Source organism: Sorghum bicolor, chromosome 5 (assembly GCF_000003195.3).
Source record: "Sorghum bicolor cultivar BTx623 chromosome 5, Sorghum_bicolor_NCBIv3, whole genome shotgun sequence".
Classification (NCBI taxonomy): Eukaryota; Viridiplantae; Streptophyta; class Magnoliopsida; order Poales; family Poaceae; genus Sorghum; species Sorghum bicolor.
This window is the reverse complement of record NC_012874.2, coordinates 70,484,722-70,505,889: the sequence shown is the minus strand read 5'-3', so window position 1 is coordinate 70,505,889 and position 21,168 is coordinate 70,484,722. Positions and strand designations below refer to the sequence as shown.

Below are 21,168 nucleotides of genomic sequence, written 5' to 3'. Positions count from 1 at the left end.
CATGAGAGTGTCATACATATTAAATAGGGTGCTACATAAGTGAAATTACTAATTTGGCATAGTCATTAAAATGGAGTTTTATTAGATGAGAGAGAAAGTTTCATCCCTATGAAACTAATGTGGCTCGGTTATATTACCTAGTTTATAGTCTTGGTAACTGTGTCATAAAATTATACTTCCTCCATACCTATTTTAATTGACGTTCTACACAACTTGAGCATTTTTAAAAAACTTGACGTCTAGCCATGCATGATACTGCTGGACCTATTTACCCCTGGCAAAAATGAGTTGTCACCAGAAATCCCGCTTGCATGCGCCAACCCACGCCCACCAGGGCCTCAGGCTGACCTAATCATTCTTTGGTTATCACAATTATATCATAAACGTTAAGAATTATGGGTATCGAGGGAGTACATTGACACTGACCTAATTGATTATGCAAGGGAGCAGGTTCCCAGTCTGGTCCCGAAACCCAAGGTCCGATCCGCAAACCCAAGGTTCCCAGTCTCCCCTCTTGCCCCCATCTCGCGTCCTCCGCTTCTCCTATGCCGATCTGATAACAACGGCTTCTTTCCTCACAATGCCAATGGCAGCTCTGACGACCCAGCTAGCTAACAACATGGTCGTCGCCCATGTTCTTGCCCGGTGAACAAAACGACCATGCATTCTCTCCCAGAGCGCACAGTACCTGAGCAAGCTAATAATAAGGTACGTAACTAACTTGGAATTTCCATTGCTAATTAATCTCCCCTCTTCGTCCCTATATATTTCAGTGCAATATATACATGTGGTCTATTTTCTATTGTCTAACGATTGGAATACAATGCCATCTCATGACACTAATTAAGCTAGATCTTAACTTTTGTGCTTGACTGACTGAGCAAAATTGCTTGCGTCGTATATACTACGCACACTATTTTTCATTCATGCATTCACCAGATATTGCAAACGGATTATATTGTTGGTCTGTTGTAGGTGCTTATTATTACTACTCCATGGTTTTGATGTTCCATTCCAACCTCAATGATGAAACACATGCTTCCCCTGTGAGAAAGGTGAGTCGGATGCATGCCTCATCCATCATGTCCTTCTCTCCCCAAATTAAAACCATAGCCTCGCTTGCTCCTCTCCATCTCCAACAGACAACAATAATAACGCTCTTATATTATCCGCAACTTCCGATCCGTCACACCGAAAACAACCGGAAATTCCAATAACCTACTAGTACATAATGATTCTATAGGTATACCAGCTAGGTCAGAGATTTTCCAGTATATATCTTACTTCGTATAAAAGTAGACAAATTTCATTGTCCGTCAGTTTTTACAGCGTCTTCGTTCTGTTTGATTTGAGCGTTTCTATCCATGGCCTTGTTTACTTCACCCCAAAAACAAAATCTTTTCAAGATTCTTCGTCACATCAAATCTTACGCCACATGCATGAAGTATTAAATATAGACGAAAATAAAAACTAATTGCACAGTTTACCTGTAAATCACGAGATGAATCTTTTAAGCCTAGTTACTCTATGATTATATAATGTTTGTCAAATAAAAACGAAAGTGCTAAAGTTTCGAAAACTTTTAAGTTTTCGGAACTAAACAAGGCCCATGTGTTCCGATTCTTTTTACTCCTCTGTTTCTGTTCTGTCCGATCTGAGTGCCCTGGTTTTTTTTAACTCCTGCTCCTTGTTACCTCCAAGGATTTTTTTTTCTGCCACCATTTTTTACCATTCATCTTTCTTTGCCATGTTCCAATAAACATATATAATAAATTAAAAAACAAATTACCCATCTTAAGGCCGTGGAGCACTTAACACTTCCCTAACAAACCAAAATTTGTACCAACAAATTACTCGTGCAATTCTTACTGGAAACATTTTTTTTCTCGAATACGCAGGAGATCTGCATATCATTATATTAAGAAAGAAAGAGTTTATAATACAACCAATGCACAACAAACGCGCTAGGTGATCGTTCTGTGGACCGATATTACATAAATGGATCAACCCTAATACGCTCAACGTCGAGTCCTCCCAGAAGAGCTTGCGCGCGCGTGCCCGTTCAACGCTGGGAACAACGCGTCCAGGCCCTCCACCTCACTCGACGACAAGGTCCTAGTACGCAGGGCGTCGAATATCCCTCTTGGCACAGGCGAATCCGGTGAGGTCGGTGGAGCGATCCCTAGCCGTCTGTTTAGGAGAACCTCGCCTCGCTTGGAGGCCGGGATGTGCGCCAACGGTTGGGCGGCAATCCAACTGCTCCTAGGCCGTACAGGCGGGGGCCTCCTGACAGCCGTCCTCTGTTGTGGAGGGGAGGCGATCAGGGGCGGTTCCTGCTCGACTCGTACCTTGTCAAGAAAGCTTGCAAGGCATCGAGCGGCGTCGGCGTCTCGTCCCCACACGCGACGTCAAGCTGACTCGCACGAGAAGGCATCAGCAGCGCCGACTCTGGCACCGTGGCTGAGACGGGGTTGTAGCCTCGCCCGACGTGGGCGCCGCGTCGCTGAAGCCAGACGTGGCTTGATCGGCCATCAGACCGTCCATCGGTAGCGAAGGGCCCGCCGCGGGGCGCCTCCGTGACCAGCACAACGAGAGTGTCTTTGAGGAGGCACGGCCTGCACAGGCGATGACGAGTCTGCTGTGCGCGGAGCAACTGTCACCGAGGAAGTAGCAACCTAGAGTAAGATACCGAACTCCTCAAGCATTGGGTCGATCCACACAGGTGGCATCGAGCTCCTGAGCGGTTCCATCCCCGCGAGGTCTGGCACAGGGGAGCCACGGGCTTCGATGGTAGTAGCAGCGTTGCTATTGCCGCTAGAGGTTGCAGCCCTCGCCAGCTTTCCTCATGGTTGTGGTGGTCGTCGATGTCGCCGTCTTCCCCCGATGCCCGCACAGTCCACGGTGACCTGCACAGGCCCCCCGCGCAAGTCGAGCTGCGGGACACATGCTAGGGTGCCACAGCATGCCTAGGGCGTTTGTAGTCCCTGGCAAGGTGGTGGAGACCGTGACAACGTAGGCAGTGCCGAGGTAACCGGCAAGTCGCTACTTGGTGAATAGCGGATAGACAGTTGAAGCATCTCCCAAAACGCTCCGCGGGGATCTTTCGAGGCTACTGGAACTGCAACTGACCGGTGCGAGACACAACCGAGGTGGTAGCCGACCCCATTTGCTGTCGTTGGAGTACCTCCCGCCACCCGTCGGCGTCAAGGGCGGAGATCCGACAACGGCGGCGCTGGCGAGGGGTGCGACCCTCCACAGACCATACAGGTAGGCCACACAGCAACTGTGGACGCGGCCTATCACACCACCTCCGCCCACGACGTCCGAGGCGCTGACGTGCCAGGATATGGCCCTCCAATGGTTGAATGGGCATGCCATGCAAGCTGTGGACGCCGCGGCCGACGCCGCTTCCCACCTCTTCGGCCCGGCACCACGCCAGCATGGCCCGAAGATGAATGTCTGGTGTGCGTCAAGGGTGGCTCGGGCCGCGGCGGCAGCAACGCACGACGAAGCGCATCCGGGTAGGAGATTGGCGCCATGTGTGAGTCGGGGGCGTCAATGATGTCCTCGTCCGCCCAACGACGGGCCTTAGACCGACCTGCCCCCGGATGGAAAGGCTTGTTATATAAGAAAGGCCAATGGTCCAACTAATCAGACACTAAACTGAAATGCTGAGAAGTTTGCTGTCCAGTGCGCCGTAAATGAAATTGTGTTTAGGTTATATGCATGGACTAGGGTAATACCCAACGAGAGTGCCTACATAAAAAAATTGAGGTACCTCTCCCATCATAACAATCAATGGAATGACCAGTTCTTGACATGTCGATGCATAACTCCCTACTGACTTGATCAGAGATTTGAATTACACATTATATGGGCTTCAAATGAATCCCAAAGAGACTACTCTAGAGCACCTTGATATTTAATTTAATTGTACCATACATGGACAACATGAAAACTAAAATTATGATATTTATGAGAACATGTGTCTATGCTTTGCAACGAGAGAAAAAATTTATAGAGGCTGACTGGCTAATTATCATCCCGTGTCATATGGACGTTGGTTGCTATTTGTTTTCCTCCTGAGCATCTCCAACAGTTTGTTATTTCTCATTTGCCAAATCTTGTGTTTTAGCAAGTTGTTATAATTATTTACCAAGTTGAAAAGAGGTCATCTCCAACAATTTGCTATATTTCACTTGCCAAATAAAAAAAAAAGATGGCTCACCAGATTCGGTTGTTGACCGGTACCTCGATGCCTTCCCTTCACCGCGACCCTGGTTCTTCCCCTTCCATCGCATGAACAGGTCACCTGGCGCCTTCCCTCCCTTCCCGTCGCACCGCTGCAAGACCTCCTCCCGTCGTGCCACAGGAACTCCGTCGGGGCCGGCTCGTTTCGTCGGGATCGACCCTAACGAGCATTTCGTATACTTGAAGAATATATTGACGCACATAGACAGATTAGAAACAAGGAGACACATCAACAGTTGAAAAGAAGACCTTATCGAGCACCTATAGAACCATCATCCAGATTTATACTCCTATGCTATATGAATTTATATGGTATATACATTTATAGATTGAACAATTATATGTAATCGGTTTATTAGCTATGATTTTTATTACCTATATATTTATATTTCATCAGATGTAATCGGTGAACCATTGCAATGATTTCATGGTCCATATTTCATCAATTTTTTATTATACTTTTCTTGTCGTATCTATGCCTGAGCTCTAATCAGCAGGAGCGTGGAGCTCTGTCCCATCAGCTGTCATAATCACCAGGCCATCATCGACGCTCCGTCCTTTGGCGCGTGGAAGTGGATGCATGCGGTGTGCGGGATATGGGCCGAGAAAAAGCTCCGACAGACGCGGGTGAGTGATGGCAAGCCGGATACACGCGTGTAAATATACGCGCGCGGCTCGCATGGATAGCAAGTGGGATGAGATGGCAAGCAAGTTTAGCAAACTGTTGGAGAACATTTTTTCTATGTTTTGCTAAATTTTAAAGTTTAGCAAGTCATATACCAAATTGTTGGAGATGCTCAACGCAGAGTATTTCTGATATTTAGCACTAATATACATTACTCTCTTAATTAGGCTGACGAAGCCACTGTGCTCGATCGTATCTAGTGGGAGGTGCGAAGAGGATCTAGCAGAGACGATGGAGCAGCGATATCGCGTGACTGCAGCGACGGGAGCCTTGGAACCCGTCATAAGCAAGCTCACTAACTTGCTGGATGACCGGACTGAGTTTGCTCATCTCGAGAGGTGGCGTGAAGACATCCAGTTCGTCAAATCACGGCTGAGCTCCATGTACTCTCTCCTTCTGACGATATGGGACAGGGAGGATCTTCGTCTTGATTCAGTGTGCAACGAATGGATGGCTGAAGCACGGAAGCTGTCCTACAGTGTTGAGGAAGACATCGACAGCGGCGTCTTTGCTGACAGCTCCGCCTTCACACAGCCTAAAACCGACGCAGTAAACCCATTCGAGAAGCTGAAGAATGAGGTGCAAAAATTGATCAACCGGTGCTCGGAGGACTGGAAGACTCTGGGAAGAACCATCTCGGAGCATCCTCAGCCAGCTGAGCCGAATGTTGACCCAATAATGTCTGAATTTATCCACCACGATGCGTCAGAGCTCGTGGAGATGGATGAGAAGAAATATCAACTCATAAGATTGCTGGAAGAGCACCACACTGTATGCATTGTAGGATTTGCAGGGATGGGCAAAACCACACTTGCTGACCAAGTGTACCAAGGAATCAGAAAGAAATTCAAAAGCCATGCCTTTGTTTCATTGTCGAGAAGGCCAAACGTGACGCGAGTTTTGACAAGTCTTTGTACTCAAGTCATGGTGTCTGCCATCACTAAGAGGTATATATGCAACTTTTCATATTCAGTGTCACACAGCCTTATGTCTTCGTCTCCTTGTTTCTGTTACAGTTAATAATACGTACAGACCAACAAATTTGTGTATGCAGAAAAGTAGTAACCAACAGTCTAGCTGACACGGTTGCATTGGAATGGGGCAGTCATTATTCTTCCTTCATCAAAGCCATAAAAGATATACTCTGCGAAGATGTACTCCGCAAAGCTAATGACGAGTATGCATATAGCACAGCCCTTGCTTTTTCAACCTATACTGCTGTTCTTTTTTATTACATGTCATATTAGGTTTGCCCTAAATCAAATATTAGCAACTTTATTAACCATCCATTTCCAAAAAATCCTTATAGGTTTGACCTATATAACTTTTCTTGAAATTGATGGTTCAAGATGCAAATGTTTGACTTCGGACAAATCTAATAAGATATGTTAATAAAACTTAGGAAATATATTTTAGAATGAGGTTGTAACAGAGTATACCTCCTGAAACTGTTCGCAGGCAAAAGAAAGACACAGAAACTTTGAATAAACTGCAAGAGGAAGAAAATATACTCATCAAGAACATAAAGGGATTCTTCGGAAGGTATGGAATTTACGGCATGTGCAGTTACCCAATACGACACATGCAACAGTATAGTTCGTCTTAGGGGTGCAAATAGCTGAATCTTAATGAGGGCACTGAGCCTGTTTAGTTATTTTGTTTGAATATGAAATCACGATTTTGTTAAGAAACATGATTCCTAGTTCAAGGAATGATAGATATATTTTCTGAAAACTTGATCTGTTAAAGATTCTGACTTACAAATAAAACTAAAGTAACCTATCTTATCTTACTATAACTAATTCGGGACTCCAATAGACACCTTACGTTCTAATTTATAAAAACAAACTACCCACAGGTACCATTATAAATATAGAATGAAGTAACCCTCTCATCTTGACTCTAAATTACCCACTTCGACAGAATGAAACATAATTAAAAGTAGCCTTAAAACGTATATCTAACTTATCCACTTTTATTGTTATAAAAGATAGTACTAAATAATCCTCTGAATTAGCATCAAAATTACCCATGTATACCATTACGAAAGATACTTCCACCTAACCTCTACATTTGTACCTTTGCTATTATGAAATAGGTTAATATAATGTACTAGCTTTTAATTTTTAACAAAATTGCCCATATATGTTTTTATATAAAATGAACAAAAATATCTTATTCTACATGTATATGCTTAAACTTTTATGAAAACTAATCCAATATCCATAAAGCATGTTATATATATATATATGTGGAATGATCATATACTTCGTCTACATACATTTCGTCCGATCATATACACCCTAAATTTAGAGATATAGACATGGGAGTAGCTACTCCTAAGAGTACGAAGTAATTTCCTTATATCATTATGTTGTGTTCATACTTGTTTGTCGAGTATATTTATATACGACTCATATTAAGATACTCTAGATCTTACCATGCTAAAAATTTGAAGAAATCCATATATTTTTAATATATTACTAAAATGTCACTACTGTAGTATATACAATAAGTATAACCACATAGTCCATGTATTCTCACATATATCTATGGACATTTTGTGTGATATGTATTTAGTTGAAATGTACGCTTAAGGTTTTATATATAGTGTAGATAATCTACAAAGAACGGTAAATTTTCATCAAATTACACACCTACTGCTATGATAGATAATCTATGTATTTCCATCTTAATTAAAAATTTTCTCATTATTTAAGAAGCTAAAAATCTTATGGAATGTACCTCTACATTTTCAACATTATCGATTGCAAAAAATGTATAAATAACGTAAAAGAAAATAAATAAATACATTTTCAACATTATCCACTTGTATTAATATTAATATATTAACATTTGACTAAAGCTACATACATGTTGTACCATCTTATAGATCAACTTCGCATGCCTGAATATAAGATTAATATATAGGTTATGTTTTAGCTATCATGAAAAATATTTCCTTAATAGTTCATATTCTAATCATGCTAAAAATTATATAAAAAATATTTTGATATCCATGATATGTAGTTTATATAAGTTGTTACTTTAGATATATTATACATTTTAAAAGAATATTTGACATATTTATATATATTGACAGCCATTACTGCACATGTAGTTTCTTGATCAGGAATTCAAATTCTTGAAAATAAGGGTTAGTGCGCATCACAGGTGTCGGTGTTTCATAAACCGGACTAGTAAACTTATATGATTACCGCGCTGGCATTTAATAGACACGAGGATTTATATTGGTTAAGGCCGAAGCCCTACATCCAATCTTAGAGATGTTATTCTTGCTTTGAATGTTGTGAAGTTCTAAAAATGGGGTGTGCAAGAATGGTGAAAGAGGCGGTAAAACCTATGCTTGATGAGGGACAGCTCGACGGGAAGCTCTAGGAGCCCTACAACTATGTTGGATGAATGGAAATGGTAAGAATGTGTGTGCCTTAGCTGCCCTTATATAGAGTTCAGGGCTTGGGCTATTACAAGGAGGAGATCCTAGCTAACTTGGCTTGCAAGTTGCACCATCTTCTGATGCACGTCCTGGCATGGCTATCGTCATGGTCTTGTGGCCACGTCGCGCCAGAGTCTAACATGGTGCTACTGTGCCACTCATGGAGATACTATAGCCGTGATTGTAGTTCGTTAGCCTTCGTGCAACGTGGTGTCCATCGTTGTATCCTAGTTTCCCGAGGCGTCGTGCAGGAGTTGGTAGCCACCTCGGGGTCGTTGGTTGCCTTGTCATCTTGGAGTGCTGAGGGCCACGATCTCGATCGGTGAGGTCGTGGCTCCCAACGAGTCTAGATGGCCTTTAAGTCAAGGCCTTAATAGTGGATCCAATCCCGTAGTGGGTGGGGTCGTACGCGTGTCTTGTTGGTCCGTATATGGATGGTGGGTATCGTACCCATCATCACCACCGTGCGGTATTGTCTTATTGATGCAACGTGGCATATGGATGACATGTGACCGAGCTAAGGTGACTGATGTCACCTCGATTCTTGCTGGGTTAGTGTGTCATGCTCGCTCTTGTTAGGACAGGCGTGTTTGGCTACACTCGACTGCTTCTCATCCCTTTTGGAGGTCATGACGAGGGAGAGGTCATGCATGTGTCGCATGGCTAAGACAGGAGAAGCGGTCGTGGCCAACCCTGGCCTAGGCGTTGGCCTAACGTGCTTGGCATATCTAGGCCTCAGTCATTTGGGCTTTAACTAGCTAGTGTATTGCGGGCCGCGTGTGGCTTGCTACCTAATCGATGCCTTCAGATACCATGGGTTTACAACCCTAACAACAGGTGACCATACTTTTTGTTATTTAAGGTTCCTTTAGAGTAAATAGTTATTATAAAGCTTAGGTATTAATATCTTCTTGAGATTAGTACCACTGCTCCATCTTAAATCTTACTTCAAGCTCTACCACTGATCTTATGCAATATGGTGCTTGTTTTAAACTATATTTTATGTCATAATTGCACTTAAGAGTGCAATCTATGGCCTAGAATTATTATTTTTAGAAATGACAAAAGTAGAGTTCATGATAGATATTAGAAGCACAAAAGTTTGAACTTTTTGTGGAAAAATGTAGCAATTAACAAGATTGTTGACACCGTTTTTGGACACGTGTCTAAGATGGCAGGATAAGGTGGCAGTACGATGCGGGTTGCCGATAAGGATGGTTGCCGATGAGGGAAAGGATGAATGTGACTAAATACTCGGGCAGTAATATGGTGCCGATAACCAAGTAAAAGGGTCTGCCGATGACCATGGCAAGGAGATTGCCGATGATGCGAAGGAGGAGTCCGGAAGCTGCCAGTTGTCATGTGGAGGAGTTTCGGTTTGTCACGAAGGGTGGTTTTATTGTTATTTCCTTAGTTATTCGCATCGTTTTGTATACGGGTTCCGTGTAATTTGGAATTCGAATTCTAATCGTGTCTGGTCGTAGCTCTTTGAGCAGGGTATAAATATAAGCCCTAGGATCTTGTAATGAGAACATCCATCAATCAATCAAATACACGTTTTTACTTATATTCCAGCATCTACTTTTTCGACGACTTCGTCATACTTTTTCCTTTTTACTACGAGTTCTTAGGAATTCGTCGACTTAAGCTCGGCGTGTTCTCAAGTTCCGCGTGAATACCTCTTAGCCGTGACATCCGGGCGCATCGCTGTTGTCAGGACTAAAGTATTCGAGTTATCACCTTTGCCGATAGTAAGGTTAAATCGGCTGGCACGCCTTAACGTTTCAATCGGGTATTAGCCCTTTGTGTTTGCAGATCAGTTTTGCATCAACACATCTTTTGGCACGCCCAGTGGGACAGATTCAAGATCAAGACCAGCATGTCGATCTCCGACCTCGATCAAGACAACGTCATCCCCGTGACGGAAGCCAACCTCAAGGATGAGCAGAAGCAAGCTATTGCCCAAGCCATGGAAGAGTTCAGGCAGCAATGCCTGAAATCTTTCAGCATAAACAGGAGCGGCGAAGTGGTCCAGAAAGATGCACTGCCGGCACCACGGCAGGTCACTTTTGACGCCAATCCTGGCAAGCTTCAAGACATGGTTGACAATGCTATCAATCGAGCGCTGATCAACCAAGCTGGTGTGCTGTCTAATACGGTTTTCAACGCCGTGGCAAGAACCTTCAAGGAAGGACAAATCCCGCCGGATTATGTGGGCCCTTCCCATCATCAACCCACAGCGCCAGAGGTTACGGCTCCATCGGCTGCCTTGACGAGTGCAAGTGCACAGTCTGCCGTCCCTCCAAGTACATTGGGGACTACTGGTGCACTATCTATGCCGATGGTAACCAACCCACAAATTTCAGTTGGGCAGCATAAACTGACAACAGATATGTTGGCATCGGCAATGTCGGGGTTAACTCTTCCTCCCAACTGGTGGGGTTATGGTATGCCTCCAGAGTTGACGCCAGGAACATCACAGATAACTGATTTGAGGGGCAAAACTCCTGTGACATCGGCACCTTCCAATGTACCGGTGAACCAGAGTCCTCGGTATACCACAACTACTACTGCGAGGCCTCATACTGGAAATCCTCAAGATTCAATGTTCCAGATGCCCAACGCATCGGCAGAGTCAATGCTGATGCAGCAGAGGCCTATGGCCCAGTCAGGGTATGTCAATTCAACGACGATACCCAATTACCAATCATCGGCAGCACCTATGCCGATGAACGCTAATCATGGATGGCTTGGACAGCAAGCCTTTCCACAGTCGCCCCAGCAGGGTTATCAGACTACGGGGTTCCAGCAAGGACAGGTTTATCCCGGGTTCCAAGGTCAGGGAATTCCCAACCAGCCAATAAATTTTGGACAGCAACTCGGAGGACAGCCAATCGGTGGACAGCAGTTTGGTGGTTCGCAGGTTGGAGGGCAGGTGACCAATACGATGTTCCATACAGGTCACGTCCCAAACAGACACGTGGAGGTTCGCCACCAGGCGCCGGATCCGCAGCAGCCTCATCGGCAAGATGCCGATGCTTATTGGGCCGACAAGATTGCTGAAGTAATGAAGGAACAATTTGGGATAAAACCCAAAGTCAACACTTACTCTTATCGGACGCCGTATCCTCCCGCGTATGATTTGATCCCGCTTCCACATCGGTACAAGGTACCGGATTTTACAAAGTTTTCCGGACAGGACGACACGTCAACCATGGAGCATGTCAACAGGTTCATTATTCAATGTGGAGAGGCTGGTAACAGGGACGAATTGAGGGTTCGTCTATTTTCATCATCATTGTCCGGATCGGCCTTTACTTGGTTCATATCATTACCTCCCAATTCAGTAATTACTTGGGCCGATCTAGAGAAGCAGTTCCACAAATACTTCTTCTCGGGGGTTCATGAGAAGAAGATCACCGACTTGGTCAAGGTGAGGCAACGTAATGATGAGTCGGTTGAGGGATTCGTGCAGAGGATACGAGAGGTCAAGAATAAATGCTATAGCCTGGTTCTGGATGATCGGCAGCTAGCCGACTTGGCTTTCCAGGGTTTGTTACCACATATCAGGGATAAGTATGCCTCTCAGGAGTTCGAAAGTTTAAGTCATTTGGTGGAGAGGATTTCCGACCAAGATATCAAGCCTTTCGAGCCTAAAAGAGCATGGAATAAGAAAGTTTCATTTGTCGATGAAGCAACAAGCTCAGATTCTGATGAAGAACCAGTAATCGGTTTGGCAGAGTGGGTAAAAAATAAGAAGCCGATGTCTTGTCCTTTTGGGCAAAAGGAGCCAGAGAAGTTTGCCTTTGACACCACCAAGGCCGATAGGATATTTGACTTTCTACTTCAGGAAGGTCAAATCAAACTGTCACCTAATCATGTGATCCCATCGGCAGAAGAGTTGAAGAAGATGAGATATTGCAAGTGGCATAATGCAACTTCACATGACACCAACGAGTGCAAAGTATTCAGACAGCAGCTGCAATCGGCTATAGAGTCAGGGAGGATCAAGTTTGACAGTTCCAAAGCCCAGAAGCCGATGAAGATAGATCAACATCCTTTCCCGACAAACATGTTGGATGCTAAGGGAAAGGCTCGGGTCTTAACATCAGAGACGGCTGAAAAGAGTGCATCGGTAGATCCTCAGCATCAAGTTACTACTGCCGATGCAAGAAGTAAAGGCTTGGTCCAGGAAGGGACCAGCTTAGGAAGACTTCCTCGATCTGGTATCGTCATAACTCATAGAAGGCCTCGAGAACATTGGCAACAACGGGAAAATCGGTATCGGCGCCAGCAGGAAGATTATCGACGGGAAAAAGAAAGACGCCGACAGGAGTGGGATCGGCATAGGGATCATTGGAACTGTCCATTCTTCATCCATTGTTGGGAGGAAAATATCAAGCTTCCTACTATCAGAGACTGCCCTGAGTGCAACGGTTATTTTGCCCTTTTCTGTTATATTGTGTAATTTTGCCCTTTATACAACTCAGTTTTTTTATATGAATAAATATGTAATTTCCATGTAGCATTGATGTTATCAAGAATTCTAGAAATGCACTTATTTGAGATGTGGGGAGGAGAAAGATACTAGAGAGGAGTACTACTAGTACTACCTTTTCTTTTATTAGGCTTAATGTGGCATATTTTGACATGCTGATTTGGAACTGATGCTAGGTTTTGGTATGCCAACAAAAAAAATGAAATCTAGGAACTGAATGGTGTGCTCAGTTGTGATTGTAAAGAACAACGGTAACGTTGTTGCTCTTCTGCAGGCTAATGAGCTGCGGAAGCCCTGTATTTAGAATTGTGACAGGTTTAGGTGATTACTAAAACAACACAGTGCTAACTGCGTTGAACATGTATAGTTTGTGTGCATCCTGTTTTACCTTTAGACCAGACATATAGTCCCCATGCTGTTTAAAATGCTGGAAAATGTTTACTTCTTTACGATTGTCTTTGTAGTTTTGCTGCCATTTTTTTATCGAGAGTGATGATGACAATGATGTTACCAATAAACTCAGAGGTGCTCCTCTTGCAGGGTTATGGTATGACTGAAACCTGCCGGATAATATCCGTAGAGTACCTGCAAAAGGGCCATGCCCATCAGTTTGGTTCAACTGGAGCACTTGTCTCGGGAGTTGAAGCAAAAATTGTTGATGTAAAGACAATGAAGCATCTGCCTTTGAACCAACTAGGAAAAATCTGTATTCGAGTACCAAACATAATGGAAGATGATATTTGATTATTTTTCTGCCTTATTGATTTTGTTTATTTACAAATGTAACTGTGTATATATGCCAATGTTTGGGTTGTGCTATTAACTTGTGCTTTCATTGGTTAATTTCTCGATGGATTATGTTGTTTTGATATTAATTACTAGCAAATTTCTGCATGTATGAGTTGGATTGGAGGTATTTTTAATAACGCCTTCACAAATGTTTGAAGGCTTATAGAAAATGCCTTTAAAAAGTATTGTAGGCAGCTAGAAAATGCCTTTATATATTGATATTGAAAGGCGTTTTAAAAAATGCCTCAAAAGACCTTTTGAGTCCAGTTTATAGCCGGCATTCTTGAAAATGCCTAAAAAGGTCTTTGAAGACATTCTGAACACTTTTAAAGGCATTTTTAAATGCCTTGTATAAAAGGTCATGTTGTAGTGTAAATACACATCAGTATATATTTCCGGCGGCTGGAAACTCTCTCTATTCCTACTGATGCACGAGCATTTCCAGCCGCCGGATCCTGCTGATGCAGCCACTAGGTCCAGTTCGCGCCCACAAGATGCAGCCCAAACATCGGCATGTGAGAGGGACAAAGAGAGATTTTTTCAGAAGCAAAGGCCTTAAAATACATCTTATGATTTATGAATACACACATGATATGACACGGAGTTTTATTGAAATACAAAAGAGCTCAGTACAAGGTGACAACAACACCGACAGCCCTTACAGCTAGCAAAGTACTACAAGTTGACACGAACCGGATACAAAGTCCAAGTTATTTATTAGGAAACAAGCCAACACTGACGAAGTGCAGATACTGGCATTTATTGTCTGGGATGCACGAAGACTAGTCTAAACAACTGCATAAAGCTCCGGCCTTCTGGAGGTTATTAATCGGATTCAGAAGTCTCAAAAACCTACACAAGGATATACATGATTAATCAAGGGAATATGTACAAGTTAGGAAATCTAAAGTTTCAACAGTAAAGACAGATGCCTACTCCAAAACTTTCTCTTAAACTCAAGGGAATAATATGCCCTATATATCTGGAGTTTCAACTATAAAATCAAGGGAATATTAAATGTATTCATATATAACAGAATCTCCAAAACTCTCTTAGACTAACTCTCTAAATTATCATTTCGAGTCATTAGAATAAAATTCGTGCTGTATATCTTTCCACCATCGAATAGCTTCAATAAATATATATATTGTGCTCACTCTGGTGAGGCACCCTCGCTCTCCATCTTTAGCTAGCAAGATATCTAGAATAGAGGATGACTATAGTTGGACACCTAATTAGAGAAGTGGTTGGAGAGTTTTTTTTTTACCAAAATCTCTATTCATATGCATTAGAAAGACTACAAAGATACTCTTTGAGTTGCTCGTATGAATAATCGAGTATTTTACTTACATTAGGCGTAGTAGCTAGGCTTCACTGGAGCGAAATAAATAGGCATGTATTTTGAGTTCTGAGATCCTGGTATAGTCTTTCTCTACAACTGTTGTGCGTTTGACAGTACCCGTTGCCATAGTAAGTTCTCCTGTCCCTCCAACAATGGCCCACTCACCATTTATTTGGGAAGTCCCTTGTATTTGGAGTGTAGACCCTTTGAACCTGTGTTGAATTGTGCGCAAAATGATTACGTGATGTTTTATTGTAGTAACTTTTCTCATCAATATATATCACGCGATGAGAAAAATAATTACTTGTGTTAATTTCCGTTAACCAGTCTAAACTTTTCTCACCAATATATATATACATCATGAGGTATGTTGACAGAAAGCGAAAAAATGCCGTGAGTAGGCTTTTATCTTGAAAAATGAGAATTGAACAAATGAATAAACTCTGGTGGTCCTATGAGCACATGTGTAGCATCTACGAAAAAAATAACTGCATGATGTTCTACTTGAGAGAGGTTGTGGAAGTACTATATATACGAAGTTGTGTGTAATTAAGTACTACTAAATAACGACGCATATATATTCTCATACCTTTCATCCGAGAACACTAAACCCAGGGAGTAGTGATACACCGCGGCGGGAGATTTGGCTACTTGAACACTAGTGCCCTGGAGATGGCCGACGATGTTTGCATCAGGAGTTGCCCCATCGGCTACAGGCCACGAGTAGACCTGGGTTCTGCCCATTATTGTTGACCCTTCTGTGTTTGTTGCTGCATTTTGGTCTGGTCCAGAATACACCTCCTTGTTTGTGTATAGAGTCATCGTAAGCTCAGAATGTTGAGCTAGCGCACAAGGAGCCATTTCGCAATAGGCCATGGCTAGTAAGGGAGGGAGTGTGTGTGTGCTGCTTTGAACGGTCAGCTATGTTTTGCTCTTTACTTGTGTCTGAGAAATGAGGAGGGGGTGTGCTGTATTTATAGATAAGAAGAAGGAGTGAGGCAGTTGCACATCCACAACACGTGGTTTCACATGTGTTTGGAGCTGTGCCTTACCATGTGGCTTGCCTGCGATGGATCAATCCCCTCTTGCATAGTCCTTGTTTACTACCAATTTTTTTTTTTGCAAAATAGAAATAGTACCACTTTCGTTTGTATTTGACAAATATTATCCAATCATAGACTAACTAAGCTCAAAAGGTTCGTCTCGCAAATTACAGTTAAACTGTATAATTAGTTAATTTTTTTTATTTATATTTAGTGCTCTATGTATGTGCCGCAAGATTCGATGTGATAGAAAATGTGAAAAATTTCACAAAATATTTTAGGAACTAAACAAGGCCTAACATTTGATTTAGGGGCATGGTAGGCAGTGGCGGAGGACGAAAAAAAAAATCAAGATATGGCAAAGTCCATATTACAGGTAGTAACATAATATCTCTGGTCACAAGATAAGTAAAAACATTTATGATAATAAAATTATAGAAAAATACAAGTGAAGTCAACAAACCCTGTGACCACCTTCAATCACGTCTAGATGACCTAGAAAATTGCATTTGCCTGTCTTTATTTTTGTTTGATCTTCTCAAGATCAATTTTAACGCAACATAATCATATTTTAACGCAACATTAAATCCATTTTATTGATTCATCAACCTCTAATGAAGCATGAACATGATTTAATGCTACTATAGGACCCTTGCTTGCTAGGTGTTGGGAAATGTGCACCTGCACTCCCAGCAGCACGATGCACAAGCAGCTCGCTCACGGGTTGCAGTAAGGTCATCGGAGTTTCATAGCCCAGTTTTCAACACATCTATATTTTGGAAACAGTGCATTGGAGTTTTATGGGGATGAAACTCTCTCTACTCCCATAAAACTCTTATCATCTCTCTCTTCATTACTATAACGCCACATCAGTATATTTAATGTGCATGAAACTCTCATGAAACTCCATTGAAACTGGCCTAAGTGGTCTAGGACAATGTAGACAACTGGCTCAATGCCCTAGAACGGTGGTTGGCAACAGAGGGTAGGAATAGTAAATGATCTCTCTCCTCCAAATGCAATTACACTCCCTTTATATAGGGCATGGAAGCCGGTTCAAGCCTTTTACAAGAATACCCCGTGACGGCGGGAGAATATTCCAGCATATCCTCTCGTTACAGACTATTGACCATAAACCATTTAAGTAATTTCACACTACGAGCTCCACACACGCGCTCTCCGCTCGGGACTCCAACCTGTCAGGTCTTGATCCTTCGGTCGTACACCGAACCTTTGGACTGAAGACGCCGAAGGTTCCTCGGCTCAGGGGCCATGAAGGTTTCTCAACGTCACCGCGTCCTCAGACATGCCTTCGCCTATCCTTCGGCACGCGGGAATCCAAAGGTCCTCTCCTCCATTCCTCGCGGCCTCCGCCACTGGCTCGGTTCCTGCAACTACACAGCACCATACAAAACGCGTTACCGTTAGCCTCACCCTGATCCTTCGCATCATAACGCTCGAAGGATCTCGGGGCGGAGATTCAAGGCGGAGGCGATCCTCTAGAGCAACCAGGGATGGGGAAGGCAGTGTTGTGCCCCCAACACTAGGCATCACTTTTGTTTGATAATGGATGAGTGTAGGCTCTCACAATAAACAAGGCGTATTGGTGTGTGTCTCACCGAAAACTGTCCTCATCAAATTTCCATTTTCTACCCTGTGGTCTATTCTTCATGGCCAATGACTAGCCGTTAGCCAGATCCTGCATGAATCTTGGAAGTCTGTGAGATTACCGGTAACTAATATAAGGCCACTGTTTGCAACCACCCCATCTAATTGCTAGAGCTAAATTTTAGATAGGTGCTCTGTGCCCAGCATTGGCTTCGTTCTCGCTGCTGCATCTTGTGTTGAACTTTGTAACATTTGGTTACTGCTACTCCTTTTAATGAAAACTGGGCAGAACTTCGATCTAGAAAAAAAAAAATAGCCGGCGGGGTGTTGCTAATTGAATACACCTCGGAGCATGCTAACCCCCATTAATTATTTCCATTAACTTTATTGCTCATTTGGTCTTTCCACTCACCAATTTCTCTATCCCTCACTAGTTCACTGACAGCCAGCTTCACGCCACAAGCCTGCGAGAGCCAGCGTGGCCGTCGACGTGTCATTGTCGCCGCCTGGTGCCTCTAGCAGAGTGCCGGAGCAGGGTGCACTGGTGCCACGTACGACTACCACTCCCTCTACTGTAGGGAAAAAATGGCACTCAGGAAAAAAGATGGACGCGTGCCGATAGTGTTGCTTGCGCGGACTCACAGCGGGGAACAGGCCGAAGCACGTGTGGGTGAAAAAACAAGCAAAATTTGGTCACTAACTACTTTTAGTTTTAGCTGCCATTAGATAGTGTAACACCCTAAAATTTCCCTTCCTTAAAATAGTTGAAATTTGATTTATTGAGTTAATTTTATGAGCATCAAAATATAGGAAAAATAATAATTTTTGGAAAATTAAAATTTAACATAAGTTTAGAAAATATGTTGATGCATACATGCTGCAACATTTTATTTTGTAAAGTGTGAATTTGAGCAAAAGAGATTTGGTTCAAAATTCAAATTTAAAAGGGCTTTGAAATTTTGTTTGAAAAATAAAAATTCCCCCTCCCTCTCTCTGATTTCAGCCACGCAGGCCCAGCCCCCTCCTCTCCTCTCCCATCTCTTTTCTCAGTGGGCCGGCCCGCTTGTGCCACTCCAGCCCGCAGCGCCTCCCACCCCTCCTCTCTCTTCAGTGGCTGCCGGGCAGGGCCCACCCGTCAGCTTCTTCTCCTTCCCCAACCGCCCCCTTTCTCTCGCGTAGGAGGCCGCAACCGGCCGAAGCCGCGCCCCCGCTCCCCACTTCCCCACTTCCTCCCCTGCGCCTTGCTCATTTGGACACGCGCGAGCCGAGCCGGCCCTGCTGCTCCCATTTCGCTCTTCCCTCGCACCTGCTCCCGCTCGCAGTGCGCAGGAACTGCCGCCGCGATCCACCGCCCGCCGTCCGACCGAATCGAGCCATCCTCGCCCGTTTCGTCGCGCTGGTGAGCTCTCCCACTTCCCCGCATTCTTCCCGACCGAATTCCAAGCGTTCACGTGCCTCCTAGTTCTCTAGCCGTGAGCTCCGATGAGCTTCATGGCCGCCGGCCATAGAGCATGCCGCGAGGGGCCTTCCCCGACCACGCCGAGGCCATGAATGGACTCGCTGTGCTCTCCTCTCTCTCTCTCTCTCCCAATGCTCTCGGATTTGAGTTTGGTCAACCGTAGCGCGTTCTTCGCCAACTCCGACGAGCTCTCGTCGCCGTTAATGGCCTCCACCGTCGTTGGTTTTACTGTTCCGGCCGGCCAAAACCTCCCCAACCCCCTCGGCCGTCCATTCTAAGATTTGCGGTCGCGATTAGAAGAATCCCCTTCGGGGTGAAATTTGTTAAAGAACCTCTGCGATTTTGGAGTTTAGAACCCGCGGTCCAAAGCGCCTCCTAGAGTTACGCCAACTGAGTTTGAAAACATATTCCTCGCTGGTTTGTTTCCAAACGTAACAAAATTACAGTTTTGCCACTGATTTTCTTTTGCTCATAAAGTATTCATTTTAACTCTGATTTGACCCGTTTAAATTGCGTTTCGTAATCACGAGATCTACTTGTTAGTAAACTTGGTTTAACAGTTTGAAACTTTTTACTTTTGTGACCCTATTTAATTAATTACTTTTCCAAAGAAAATCTTAGAAAATTCATATCTTCTCTGTTTTAGCTCCGTTTCGATCCGTTCAAGTTGTGTTAGTTTCATAATTTCATAAGCTTCGCGTTGGTACCATTGTTGTCTAGATTCACCACTGTTAGGTTTTCTAGATAAATACAAGTCCGTAGATAGCCTTTGGAGTCCCGTTTAATGTGTAGATTTCGCGTCGTAACTCCGTTTTCCGTAAATTTCTCGTTGACGTGGTCGTAGCAGCGTGTAGATGATTTTAGAAAACTTTTATTTAAATTTATTTACTGTTGGTGTACTGTTCTAATTATAGCTTTGTTTGCTTTGTGTATGTGTGGCCTCAATTGCTTGTGTGTTGATGATTGTTGACCGAGTCTAGTCGGTGGGCATTACTTCGGTGATCAAGATCAGAGCCTTGGAAGCAAGTAAGATCAGCAGGACCAGCAGGAGCAATTGGATTAAGGCAAGTATAGCATTTGGGTTTTAATTCTATGACCATGATCTTGTGCCTAGAATAATATAAAGCCACAAATGATAATAATGACTTTTTAGCAACTTGAGGATTTATTCGTAAGTGATAACCGGGATAAAAGTGCAACCTTGAGGGCTATGATGGCTCTGGCTTTAGTCAAGTATGAGTAACTTTTCTAGCTTGTTAGAGGTTACCCGCATGGCGCAAATGGGGGATAGCAGACCGTGGATTCCCTGCGGGGTAGAATCACACGGACTGACTACCGAAACCAAGCGGCCCTAACTTGTTAGACGAACCTTTGAAAGACTTCATAGTGATCTCTGCCAACCTCCCTTGGAAGGGTGTTAAGAGGTTAGCTACCTCGGACGAAAGGGTAAATCATGACTCATGGGTAAAGATGTACGACCTCTGCAGAGTGTTTATTAAACTGATATACTAGCCGTGCTCACGGTCACGAGCGGCCTTGGGGATTCTTACATTAAGGGTGACGAATCTTGTTGTGTTAAGAAACTCATTGTTTATTGTTTGATGCTCTATATTATTTATGTCACATTGATCATGAGAATGTGGGATCTATACTATCTAGTTGCTATACTTGCGGAGTTCGTTTTGGACTCATTCTTGCTATCTCCCCCACACCTCAGGAGAAGTATTGGGCTTATGATCAACCAGTCAGTTGGATCCTGTAGAGTGAAGTTAATACTCGAAGTTTGGAGTTATCTTCCGTGGTTTGCTGCCTAAGGTTGTTTCTGATTTATTATGTACGTTATATAATTTATGCGTTGTCCTTTGATATTACCCCTTATTTGTAGCTATATATGAGGTTTGTCTTCTAAAACTCACATATGGTGTATATCTGATTTTATTTTTAAAATCGGGTGTTACAGATAGATTGGAATAGATAATGAAATAATGCAGTTCCCATTAGTTAAGAGCACTTTTTTAGCTGTTTAATTTTAGTTT

General features: G+C 43.5%; 1 protein-coding gene and 1 long non-coding RNA gene across 9 annotated transcripts; one reads left to right on the top strand and one right to left on the bottom strand.

Annotated features, from left to right (window-relative positions):
• Positions 457–13,742, top strand: LOC110435365. Of its 8 annotated transcripts, none has more exons than XM_021460851.1 (7): positions 457–708; positions 976–1,055; positions 4,773–4,878; positions 5,104–5,883; positions 5,991–6,113; positions 6,395–6,478; positions 13,432–13,742. In XM_021460851.1, exons 3-7 carry the CDS (start codon positions 4,832–4,834, stop codon positions 13,442–13,444), a joined length of 1,047 nt encoding a protein of 348 aa, XP_021316526.1. In that variant the 5' UTR covers positions 457–708; positions 976–1,055; positions 4,773–4,831; the 3' UTR covers positions 13,445–13,742. The 8 variants fall into 8 exon arrangements, with proteins under 8 accessions (XP_021316526.1, XP_021316521.1, XP_021316519.1 ...); XM_021460846.1 differs by lacking the exon at positions 13,432–13,742 and adding an exon at positions 9,565–9,776; XM_021460844.1 differs by lacking the exon at positions 13,432–13,742 and adding an exon at positions 9,565–9,776 and having other exon boundaries at positions 4,749–4,878.
• On the bottom strand, positions 14,224–15,965 carry LOC8076314. Its single transcript, XR_002453197.1, has 3 exons — positions 15,612–15,965; positions 15,031–15,234; positions 14,224–14,532 (listed from the first exon to the last, which is right to left on the bottom strand). It is a non-coding gene; the product is annotated as an uncharacterized LOC8076314 (long non-coding RNA).